Raw genomic sequence first — 13,572 nt, 5'->3', positions numbered from 1 at the left:
AGGAGAGAGAAACAGCAGAAAGAATAAGAAGGAAAAAAAACCTAAATGTTATATTTAAGTAATGACTTAAGAACCTCTGTTAAATAAGGCAAGGATTCTTAGTTGGGATAAAAAAGCTCTTGCTTTTTTTTTTTCAAATAATATCTTGCTTTTAAAAAATATCTATGAGGAATTCACTTTAAATATGAAGTCATAAAACAGGATAACTGAAAGAGGACAAAAAATGTTTGTCATTTAAACAAATGGTGCTAAAACAACTGGATATCCATATGAAAAAAATCTTGGCATTCTATAGAAAAATTAACACAAAATGGTTAGACCCTAAACCCAACACCTAACACTGATAGTTCTAGAAGAAAACAAAAATTTGAGACCTTTATCTAGACAAAAAAGTTTTTAGATATGACACTAAAATAATCAGTAAAGGAACAAATGAAAGGAACAAAAGGAACTTCATCAAAAACAAAAACCTCTGTTCTTCAAACGGCACTGTTAGGAGAACGAAAAGGCAAGACACAGAATGGGAGAATAGTCTCTAAGAAGGATATAGCTGTGTCCAAGATATATTTTTTTTTAAAAAAAAAGCTTTCAAAACTCAGAAATAAAAAGCCACCAAAGTTTTTAATAGAGCATTGAAGACATTTTCAGCAAAAGACATATGGATAGCAAATAATCATATTAAAAGATGCTCAGTATCACTAGGTGTTAGGAAAATGCAAATTAAAATCAGGAGACGGCACTGTTCACCTATTAGATTAGCGTAAATAAAAAAGACTAACATACTAAGTGTTACTAAATGTGGTGGAACTGATGATGGAAAATGGTATGGCAACCATGGAAAAGTGTGGCAATTTCTTAAAAAGTTAAATATACCATACAATCCAGGCTTTGCACAAGTAGGCATTTAACCAAGAGTGAAGAAAATATACTTCCATACAAACACAAATTTCCATAGCAGGTTGATTCATAGTAGTTGAAAGCTAGACATAATTAAAAGGTCCCCTTAATGGGAGAATGAATAAAACAAAGCATAACATATCCATATACTAGAATAATGCTCAGGAACAAAAAAGAACAAAGTATTGATATATACGCCAAAGTGAAGAAATCCAAAAAATTATGCTGAATGAAAAAAGCCAGATGGGAAAGTATACATATTGTGTGATTCCATTTTTTTTTAAGAGAGAGTGAGAGAGGGGAGAGAGAGAGAGAGAGAGAGAGAGAGAGAGAGAGAGAGAGAGAGAGAGAGAATTTTTTTAATATTTATTTTTTAGTTCTTGGCGGACACAACATCTTTGTTGGTATGTGGTGCTGAGGATCGAACCCGGGCCACACGCATGCCAGGCGAGTGTGCTACCATATAAAACTCTAGAAAGGACACCTTGGTCTACAGTGACAGAAAGCAGATCAGTGATTGCTTCAGGGTGGAGGCATGGTGAAGGGCAGGAGAGAGAAATTACAAAGGGGTTGAAGGCACCTCTGGGAGTGATAGTGTGTTCACCATTTTGAGTGTGATGGTTGTGTACAGATGTGTCAAAATATACCAACTGCATACTTTCATGTATGTTGCTTATTGTATGTTAATTATACCTTAATAAATCTGTTTTTAAAAATTAAATATATGAAGGTTGACTACTAATGTTGATGGGGTTTATTTCTGGAGTGATTAAAACCTTCTAAAATTAGATATTGGTGATAGTTGCACAACTATATGAATATACTAAAATCTCTTCAATCAAACAGTTTGAAAGGAAGAATTTTATGTATATAAGTCATATCTTTAAAAAATGTTGTAAAAAGAAGTAGAAGGATGGAAACAATATATTATGCCTACAATAATGAAAAGAAATCTGAAGTGGCCATAATAATGTAAAATATAGTATTTCAGAACAGAAGAGTACTACCAGGCATAATTTATAATGACATGATTTTATAATGACAAAGAAACTGATTCATCCAGAGGACATAATAATCCTAAGCATTTATGCACTGAACAACAAAACTTCCAGATTCCTGTGGGTTTTGAACCCAGGGGTACTCCACCACTGAGCTACAAGTTTAGCACTTTTTATTTTTTATTTTAAGATAGGGTCTCCCTTGGTGGCCCAGGCTAGCCTGGAACTTGTGATCTTCCTGCCTCAGCTTCCTGAGGAAATATGATGTTTTGATATGGATTAAAGTGAAAACACTATATATCAAAATTTGTGGGATATAGCTAAATAATTCTTAAGGGAAATTTATTGAATAAAATGTCTATGCTAGAAAAAAGAAAGGGCTCAAGACAGTGGCCTCAGCTTCTCCCTTAAAAAATTTGTAAGAGTAAATGAAACTAAAAGTAAGCAGAAAAAAGAACATAATAAAGAGAAGAAAACAAATGAAATATGTTAGAAAAAATAGAGAAAATCAACTAAACATAAAGCATAAAAAATAAAATTGATAAAAATAATTTTTCACCAGGCTGATCAGAAATGATACAAATTATCAGTATCACTAATCATGGTCTATAGAAATTAAAAAGATACAGAATTAGCATGAACAATTTTATGACAAATTTAATAGCTTGGATGAAATGGTCAAATTCCTTGAAAAAACAAATTATCAATATTTTCACTCAATAAGCAATAGATAATCTGAATATTCCTACATTTAGTAAAGAAATTGCACTTGTAGTTAAATACTTTTAATAAAGAAAACTGAAGGTTTAGATGGCTTGATGGCTTCCTGCGGAAAGCTACCAAACACGGAATAAATAAAACCAATTCTGATATATAAACAAACTTTTCCAGAAAACTGAAGAGGAAATATCTCCCAGCTCATTTTATGAGGTTTGTAATACTCTGATACCTTAAACTGATACTACAAAAAAGAAAAACAGTCCAATATTCCTCATGAACACAGATGCAGTATTCCTTAGCAAAATTTCATCAAATTGAATCCAACAATATGTAAAAAGGACAGTAAATCATGACTAAATGGAATTCATCCCAGAAATTCAAATTTGATTTAATATTAAAAATTTCTACTATTATCCATATTAACAGATGGAAAATAAGAACCATATGATCATCTTAGTAGATCCAAAAAAACATCTGATGAAATTCAATGTCTGTACCTGATAAAAGCTTTCAGCAAACTAGGAATACAGAAAATCTCATCACCCCAAATGGAGCACCTATGAAAAACCAATAGCTAACACCAGGCTTAATGATAAAAGACCAAATGCTTTTCCCCTAAAATTAAAAACAAGACAGGGACACCCACTCTCTCTGCTTCTGTTCAACACTGTGTTGGAGGTTCTAGCTAGTGTGATATTGTAAGGAAAAGGCATCCAGAATGGAAAGAAAAAGGTGAACTGCTCTTATTTGCAGATATCATAATTGTCCTTGTAGATAACCCTGTAGAATCTACAAAAAATGTCTAGAACTGAGAATTGAGTCTGATAAGATTGTAGGATAAAAGATAAATATGTAATTCATTTGAAACAGCATCAAAAATATGAAATACACAGAGATAAATCTGACAAAATATGTGCAAGACATATCTACTGAAAAGTATAAGACACTGTTGAGAGAAATTAAAGACCTAAATAAGTGAAAGTGAATTCTGTGTTTATATATCAGAATACTTCAGTATTGTTAAGAAGTTAATTCTCCCCAAATTGATCTACAGATTCAATACAATTCCAATAAAAATCCCAGCAGGATTTTCTCTAGAAATTGACACACTGACTCTAAATTTATATAGAGATGAAAACAACCTAGGATAGTCAAAACAGCTTTAAAAAAGAATAACAAATTTGTAGGACTTACATTATCTGACTTCAAAATTATTACAAATCTACAGAAATCAATACACTGTAATATTGGGATCAAGATAGACCAAGGCATCTTTGGAAGAAATTCAGAAATAGTTTCACCTATGTTAATCTTTGACAAGAGCAAAAAGCTTTTCAAAAATAATTTTTTCAACAAATTAACCTGGAACAACTATACATTAATAAAACAGTTACTGGCATCACATATAACAATCAACTCAAAATAGATCATATACCTAAATGTAAATTAGAAGTTATAAAACTTCTATAAGAGGAGAAAATCTTTGTGATATTGGCTTAGGCAAAGATTTCTTAGACATGACATCACAATACAATCTATAAAATAACAAATTTATGAATTGGATTTCATAAAATAAAAAAATTAAAAACTGCTCTTTGAAAGACATTGTTAAAGATAATGAATAATCATGCTATGTACTGGAAGAAAATACTTGCAAATCACATTCTCTTAAAGGACTTGTATCCAGAATATGTAAGGAACTCTCAAAACTCAGTAATTTAAAAATTTTAATGAGTCAAAGATCTGCAAACATCATAAAAAATGTAACAAATGTCAAATAAATACACAGAAAGATATTCAATATCAGTAATTTAGAGAAATCCAAATGAAACTGATATTGTATACCAATTAGTATGGCTATAATTAAAAAAGACCAATAATACCTAGCATGGTGAGGATGTAGAACAACTGAAATTCTCACATAATACTACTTGAAATTTAAAATGGTACAGCCACGTGGCAAAACAATTTGATAATTTTTAAAAAAATTAAACATAAATCCAACATGTGGCCCAGCCATTCAACCACTAGGTTATTTACTTAAGGGAAATGAAAACAGATTGCCACAAAATTTTACTACTTTAAAAATGTCAATGGGAATAGTGCTGATAACCACTCTTTATGATATTAGCCTAATTTGTGTCTTCCCTCATTTTATTTGTGGAGGAGTAATTTGGCTAGAGGATTTCAATTTTATGTATTTTTTCAAATACCCAAATTTTGATTTTGCTCATTTTATCTATTTTTTCCTGTTTTTAATTTCTTTGCTGTCTATCATTTTATTTCTTTTCTTCTGCTTACTTTAGGCTTGCGTTGTGTTTTTTAGTTTTCTAAAGTGGAAATTTAGGTTACTGATTTTTTACTTCTTTTCTAAAATGTACATTTAATTTTATGAATTTCCTTCTAGCCACTGTTTTTGCTGCATCCTACAAATTTTAATAAGTTGCATTTTCATTATCAACCAGCTCAAAATATTTAAAAACTACTCTTGAGGCTTCTTTGACCTATGCATTATTATTTTGAATGTCCCTGGAAGGCACATGTGTTGAAGTCCCCAGCCCATGGTGCTCTTGGAGGTGGTAGAGCTTTGAGGAGGTTTAAAGAAGTTAGGACATTGGGGGCACACCCTTGAAGAAGATATTCGGACCTGGCCTCTCTACTCTCTTTGATTCGTGGCCATGAAGAGGTGAGCACCTTTGCTCCACGACATGCTCCCTTACCATTATGTTCTGCCTTGCCACAGTTTCAAAAGGAATGCAGCCAAATGACCATGGACTGAAACCTCGGAAACCATTAGCCAAAATAAACCTTTCTTTCCTTTAAGTTGATGTATTTATCACAGTGACAGAAAGCTGTCTAACACATTTAGTTCCCAGAGACTTTACAGTTTTCCAGTTATATTTGTTATGGATTCATGGTTCAATTACACTGTAACTGAATTACTCAGTTTATATGATTTCTATTTTTCCATGTTTGTTAAGATGTGTTTATGACCCATAGTGTGATATAACTTGATGAATGTTCCATGTGAGCTTGAGAAGAATGTGTATTCTACTGTTGATGGATGGAGCATTCTTTTTGGTTTTTTTTGGTACTGGGGATTGTACCAGGGGGTGTTTTACCATTGAACTATATTCCCAGTACTTTGAATTTTTTATTTTGTGACAAGATCTCATTAAGTTACTGGGGGTCTTGCTAAGATGCTGAGGCTGATCTCAAACTTGCAAGCCTCCTGAGTTGCTGGTATTACAGGCATTGGGTCACTGTGTGTGGCTAGATGAAGCATTCTATAGATATAATTTAGATCAAGTTGATTGATAGTGCTATTCAAGTCAACTAGATCCTTATTGATTGCTTGCTTGCTTGATCTATCAATGGCAAGGTGATGTTGAACTATCACTTTTTTTCTTATGTATTCTAATGCTCTGTTAAGTGTATTCATGTTGAGGATTATTATGTTTTCTTCAAGAATTGATGATATCTTCCTATACCTGATAATTTTCTTGTTCTGAAGTCTGTTTTGTCTGAAATACTCTTTCTTTTGATTAGTATTCATCTAATCATTTATTTATCCATCCTTTTAACTAGCAGTTTTATTTGCAAGAGTCAAAAAAGACAGCTTATCAATAGGTAGATGATAATCCACATGAAGGAATTCTACTCAGCAATAAAAAGGAATGAAATTTTAATATACACGACAATATGAATAAATCTTAAGATAATTATATTGAAAGAAAGAAGCTACAACAAAAGTAGATATAAGCCAGGTGAGGTGGCGCACACCTGTAATCCCAGTGGCTCAGGAGGCTGAGGCAGGAGGATTGTGAGTTCAAAGCCAGCCTTAGCAAATGAGAGTTGCTCTAAATAAATACAAAAAAGGATTGGGGATGTGGCTCAGTGGTTAAGTGCCTCTGAATTCAATCCCCAATACCAAAACAAAACAAAACATACAGATGCTCCTTGACTTATGATGTTCTATTCCAATAAACCTATCGTAAGTTAAAAATATCATAAATCAAAAATGCATTTAATAACCTAACCTACCAAGTTTCACAGCTTAGCAACATGGTGCACTGTGGTGTCAGTTGTCTTCCTTGTAATCATGTGGCTGGTTGACTGGGCTGGCTGCCACTGCTCAGCATCACAACAGCATATCACTCCCCATTTCACTAGACCAGGAGAAGATCAAAATTCAAAGTACAGTTGCTATTTAATGTGTTTTGCTTTAACACCAGCATGAAGCCAAGTAATCATTAAGTTGAATCAGTAGGGAGCCATTTTTATTGTATGATTTGCATTTATGTAAAATTATGGAAAATGCAAATGAATCTACAGTGATAGAAAAGAGATCAATGGCTGGGGAGAGGTGATGAGTGGGAAAGACAGATTACAGAAGGACTTGAAGAAACTTAAGTTGATGCAAAGGTCATCATCTTGATAATGTCAACAGTTTCACAGATCAGTATGGCTCAGAGTTAGAGGACAGATGAGAGAGAGCTCAGAAACAGGAGAAGCAGAGGCCTTCAATATTACACAGACCTGCACAGTATGAACAGTAGCAACGAGACTACTGGCAAATACTCAGCTTCATATAAACTCTGAATATTTACAGACAGGAAATTAGAATCATCTTTAACTATCTCAAATCAAGAAAGTGATCATTATAGCAAAGACTGGAACAGGAAACAGAAATTAGAGGTACAGGATTATCAATTGGAGCTAAAGGGGAATGTTATGGTTTAGATGTGGTGTCCCCCGAAAGCTCACATGTGAGACAATGCAAGCAAGTTTGGAAGAAACATGACGAGATTATATAGCCTTAGCCTAATCAGTGGGTTAATCCCTGATGGGATTGACCAAAATGGTAGGGTGTAGCTACAGGAGGTGGGAATTGGGGTGTGGCTTTAGTGTATATATTTGTATGTGGCAAGTAGAGTCAGTCTCTCTGCTTCTTGATCACCATGATGTGAGCTGCTTCCCTCTTCCACGCATTCTGCCATGATGTTCAACCTCATCTGGAGACCTGAGAAATGGTACCAGCCTTCTATGGACTAAGACCTCTGAAACTATGAGCCCTCAAGTGTAACTTTTCCTCCTCTATAGTTGTTCTGGTCAGGTCCTTTAGTCACAGCAGCAAAAAAGCTGACTAACACAGGGAACTAATAGTTTTTGAGTATCTGCTGTATACCAGCACTATGAGAGATGTTTTTTACATATATCATCAGTCCACGTGTTATGGTCATTATACACACTATCTCTAATTATAACACCAACTTTGGGTATATAACTACCCTCAGTTAAAGATAAGGACCAGGAGGCATTTTTAGGTTAAGTGATTCCTTTAAGGTCAATAAACAAATAAGTAGAATAACAGAAGTATAAGAGTAAATGAGAATGGGCCCAGAACAGGGCCAACCATGAAGGGAATGGGTGGTTTTGAATATAGAGAGTTATAAGGAAATAAAAAATTTTATTCAACTCCTTTCATAATATCAAAACAAGAGTCTTCAAGAAGGTAAGCTTCTTCTGGAGATCAGAATTAACACCATAAAGTTCAGTTATGTCTCCTATATGAAACTTTTTCTTTTTCCAATTTAAGAGAATTAAAATTCTACTTTATTAAGATAACTGGTGTGGTCCTTGAAAATGACATTTAAGATGATGTTGGGAAATCTGAGTGAATTCTTCTATGATACTTGGCTGCATTTCTAAATTGGGGGAAAATGCGTTTTTTAAAAGTTCTTGTTTGTGAGTCAATGATGATGGGTTGTGATGTGCATTAATAGCTGGGCTTAGACATTTTTCAACAGATGCCCTTGAAGGGGACTATAGGATGCAGGTCTCTTGCTCTCTCTCCTCTTCCATTCTCTGGCTTCCATGAGGCGAGCAGCTTTCTTTGTCACATGCTCCTGCCATGATGTACTACCTCAGCAAGCCTCATAAGCAATAGGGGCCAACTGAGGTGGAATGAAAATGCCAAAACCATAAGCCAAAACAAGCCTTTCTTTTCTTTAAGTTGACTATCTCAGGTATTTTGTTACAGCAACAGAAAGCTGAGAACACACTGATTTCTCAGTTATGAACATTGTACTTCAAAATTAAGGAAGGAAGGTGCAATCATCATTAAGGTTAAATTCATGGATGGTTTCTGCTTTGTGTGTAATGCATTGGTCAGTACCTCACCTGAGTGTTTTCCCAACACAAAGCTTACTGGTGACATCAGCAGACTCTGAACACAGGAGATTATCTGATAATTGTTAGTCAATGTGATGATTCACCCTTACAAAAAAGGGCTCATTTGAGTGTTCTGTAAACAGTCGCCATTTAAATACACATGAAACATGAGTTATAAAGGTATGTATGTGCGACAAGGCTAATTGCCGCCTTCTGGGATATCTTTAATTTATTATTATAGTATATGAATGCAAGCACATCTAGACAGACACAAATGGTTTGCTGCTCATCAATTATAGTGGGCTATGAATCCCATCCACAGCAATAGTTATTTAACATTTTAAAAGTTAACTTGAGACTTAGAGAAAAACAAATTAATTATTTGTTTCTAAGTATACTGTTATTCTCAATTTGTTCCTAGAGAGCAATAAAAACTAATATTTGCAAAGTACAAGTCTACAAAATACCTTTCATGTAGTTTAATTGCTTCCATTTATTATGCCAGCTACCATGTTAAATTAGCTTCTTGAGATGTATTTTTCACTTATCTTCACAATTCTATGAATAAATATTATATGGATGGTTTCCAATTTATAAGGGGTCCACTTAAGGTTTTCTGACTTTACAAGGTATGAAAGCATGCTCATATAATGACTGTTTTTCACTTTCACTATAGTATCCAATAAACTACTGAGCTATTCAACATTTTATAATAAAACAGACTCCGTGTTACATGATTTTTCCTAACTATAGGCTAACATAAATGTTCTGAGCATGTCTAAGAAAGGCTAGGCTATGATGTTTGGTAGATGAGATGTATTAAATGCATTTTGGCCTTATGATGTTTTCAAATTACGATGGATTTACAAAGTTGTAGCCACATCTTAAGTTGAGGAACATGTGTATTATTTAGATGTTACCTTTAAACAGAGGGCTGGGATCTGGCTCAATGGTAGAGTGCTTGTGTAGCATGTCAGAGGCCTGGAGTTTGATCCCCAGTAATGCAGTAAGAAAATAAACAAACGAACATAACCCCAAACCTCCCAAAACAGACTTATGAAGGAACTGAAAAAGAACAAAGGAAAGGCCAAAAATTGGGTAGTGACCCAGTGTTTTGGTTGGCTTTTTTGTCACCATGACCAAAATACCCAATAAGAACAGCTTAGAGGAGGGAAAGTTTATTTGGGGCTCAAGGTGAGGGTGAACATCTTGGGGGACGGGTACAGTAGAGGGTAGTTCCTTCCCTTATGGTAGCAATGTGGTGGTGGGGGAGAGGGAGGGAGAAAGGCAGAGGGGAGAAAGGGCCACAGGAAGAACCACCCTTCCAGGGCACACCCCCAGTGAGCCACTTCTTCCAGCTGTGTCCCACAGGCCTGCGGTTACCACCAGTCAAGCCATGTTAACTAGGATGAACTGGAGAAAGTGAGTCAGCTCTTCTAATCATTTCACCTCTGAATATTCCTGCATCAACCCAGGAACTTTGGGGGCCACCTCACATCCACACTACAATACCCAGGCAGCATATTTTTAATAAAATATTTTCCTCCAAAATGGAAGTTTAAAGTCAGTTACAGGGATTCAACCTAGGACAAATTGAAAGCATATGATGATAACAGAAAAACAATTCAAATCACCAAATGCCAAGGATAAAAGGACTCTGAATTATATCTAATTAGATTATGACTTACACTGGACTTTCAGTATCTACTTTGCTCATTTCTCTGTGGTTTCATCTGCCAGAATTCTAATGGAATTTCAGATACAGGATTTGCTCATTTTATTTATTTTTGACCTTCGCAGGTTTAACATATCTTGGGAGGCAGAAGTTTAATTTGAAAAAGGAAGATGAGTCTGTAGCTGTATTTATAGGAATATTTGGTCCTGAAGTAGAATTGTATTAGCCCTAAACACTGATTAACCTGGGGTCTTCATCTGCTCTAAGGAGAGAGACTCAGCACTTCTCTATGTACTCTGTGGTAGAATAATATTTTGACATATTTATCTTTATCCTTGCCTATAGTTTTCTCTTTCCTTTTCTCTCCACTCAAGCAGAAAACAGGCTCCATGCTCACTATTCCAGAGAAGGCACATGGCAAGGCAGAGGCAGACCAGCCTATAAGTTCTGAATCTTCAGAGGAAAGGACCTTCTAGACACACAGGGTATGGAAGAAACAAAACGGGGAAGGAATTTTCTCCAAACTGAACAGACTAAGAAGAAATATTCTCTGGGTTGCAGCAGGTAGGAACACACATGTCTTGTCAGGCCATAAGATTCTACAGCTACAGTACACATCTGGGGAAAGGCAGAGAAAAGCCAATGAAAGATGTTATATATCCCTACAACCACCCTCTTGGGGACTCAGAATCACAAATTATGTTAGAGACTGCAAAATGTTATATCTCTAGGACACTTGAATTTGTAGAGTGAGGTTTATATCTACGACACTTGCTTAAAAATACGTTAGGTCAAATGGATACATATAACTATAATAATGCTCATTCAAATATATCAAAATGGAAATAAAAGTTATTAATCCAATTAGGGAACATATATGAGAACTATCCAACTATTTCAAATATTATTTATGAGATTACTTAATTATATAAGTATGCCCAAAATGTCCTGATAGGAAAATACAAATTATGAAATATTATGTACAGTATCACTGGAAGAAAAATGTATATTTAGATATAAAGAATAAACTTAAAGAATATGTATTACATAAGTGAGTTTAAATTTTACTTTTTAATGCTTCTTAAATCCATGAAAATTCTACAAATAGCAGACATTCCTTTTGTAATAAGAACAAAAAATAAAAATTATAAAATGAAATCTAATTATTTACACTTTGCACTGAAAATACTATACATTGTATTCATGAAGAAGGTCAAAGAGAAAAAAAAAACACTCCCACCTTCTCACACAGTTCTGCTGATAAGGTGACTGAAATAATCATGCCTTTACCTGCGAGATTATTATTGCCAAATGATGCTTAAAAGAAGGCCTGAAGCTGGGGAAAGGCAAAATTAACAAACAAAACAAACAAAAAACCCCTCCATATCTATCTATCTATCTGAAACATAAGAACTGAAAAATGAGAAAAGCTAAATATGCATGATTTGAGATGGAGAAAGCAGGCAAAATCATTACTTTTTTTAAGCATAAGTATCTTGCATCAAGTAGGTGCTTGACAAACGGTGAACAAGACTCAAAACAAACAAACAAACAACAACACTAACGGAGTAAGAAAATTTCCCAGCACTCCAGAATATAAAAAGGGCAAAAGAAGTTTTGCCTTATGAACCTGATGTATTTTCTAAATAAAACAATTCACAGTAAAGGGATTCTAACATGTAGACTACTGAATGTCACATGAGAATTTACTATAAGAAGAAAAGTATTCTGTTAGAATCTAGAACAAGGAATTCCGATTTTGATTTGATAATCAGAAAGCTTACAAACTTATATGTAACATTGGCACATTTCTGGCCTACAGTTGAAGGACAACTAGATCAGAAGAGGCAAAACATATTCTATAAAGAAAAATTTATAAACATGGCAACATAAATTTAAATTACATTATATATTAAAAATATCTGAACTAGCTGTTTCTCATGCTTTTCCATATTAACAAATACCAGATAAACAAAATAGCTTAAAAATCACACTTTCTTATTTAGCACTTCAATAATTCTTACTGTCTCTCAACAACTCTATTTAACATTAAAGTTATAATAATGAGAGATTAAATTGTATTGATTATAAATTCTACATATGACTTCCAATGCCACTGTGAAACCTTTTACTGTATTTGCTCTGATCAAATTGCCTTATTGTCAGTTGATCCCTTGAAAATGAAAACAAATACGGAATTCTTATTAACATAAAACATTAATTCTCCTCATACTCGTTTCTCTCTCTAGTCCACCTCTTCAAATTGTACTCACCCTTGGGAGTGTCAGTGAGTTTATTTCTTTGAAGAATTAGCACCTTTAGAAAGAGAAGTTCATTTTGGAAGCTGCTTCTATGGTGTTTTTCTGGTGAGGAGTGAGGACTGGATAGATCCAATGAGATGGAGTGGATGGCACTGTTGCTTAGGTTGAGTATTTCCAAAGCATGTAAAGGTGTGAGAGGGCTCAAGGTCATTTTCCATATGAGAGTATCAGGGAGGTCCAGGTGTTTTATTTTCCATTCTTCTTTTATCGTGTGAGACTGTAAGAGAACTCTAAAGAAACTGAAGCTTACGTTCACTGTGGCTGCTGTCTGTGATGAGTCCATGGGTAGCTCACGCTTTCCAGTAGAACAATTTGTTAGGAGATATTTATTACTTTGGTCCTCCGAATTGAATAAAATATTGCTTTTTCCTGATGGATTTTCTCTTGTTCCAGTAAAGAAAACACCTATAACTATGGTAATAACTCTGAAATAGAAGTTTTTCATAATGCCTGGAAAAATGAAAAAAATTTGATTTTTCAAAATAACTTACATAAAAAGTAGCAGCAAATAAGAAGCAGGATATTTAATTTCTACTTCTAAGATTCAGGAAAGTTATCTTGATTTTCAATTTAAGTGACTGATTTCTTAGAAGTCAAGACATTAAAAACATTTCAGTAGTTACTGAAATGGTATAACTAGCATAAAATTTTATTTATAGCACTTTAAAGAAAGCACTTGTCTGCATTTTCAGAAAATATACATTTAATAAGTCCTCACCTTGACACCTGCTTTTTCAGTATCATTCACTGCATAGTCTGCTTTGGAGTGAGTGAAACTTACCAAGAA

The 13,572-nt window shown here is 34.2% G+C and overlaps 1 protein-coding gene across 1 annotated transcript in view; it reads right to left on the bottom strand.

The window, feature by feature from the left end:
• Window positions 1–13,230, bottom strand: part of Lrrc66 (leucine rich repeat containing 66) — a 28,409-nt gene extending 15,179 nt beyond the window's left edge. Inside the window, exon 1 of the mRNA XM_026386679.2 lies at window positions 12,738–13,230. Coding sequence (XP_026242464.2) covers window positions 12,738–13,230 — 493 coding nt within the window. The remainder of the gene's footprint in view (window positions 1–12,737) is intronic.
• Between the last annotated feature and the right edge of the window lie 342 nt (window positions 13,231–13,572).

The sequence above is a fragment of the Urocitellus parryii genome, chromosome 10, assembly GCF_045843805.1.
Source record: "Urocitellus parryii isolate mUroPar1 chromosome 10, mUroPar1.hap1, whole genome shotgun sequence".
Lineage (NCBI taxonomy): Eukaryota > Metazoa > Chordata > Mammalia > Rodentia > Sciuridae > Urocitellus > Urocitellus parryii.
Note: the sequence above shows the minus strand (reverse complement) of the source record. Positions and strands in the feature narration are given on the sequence as shown.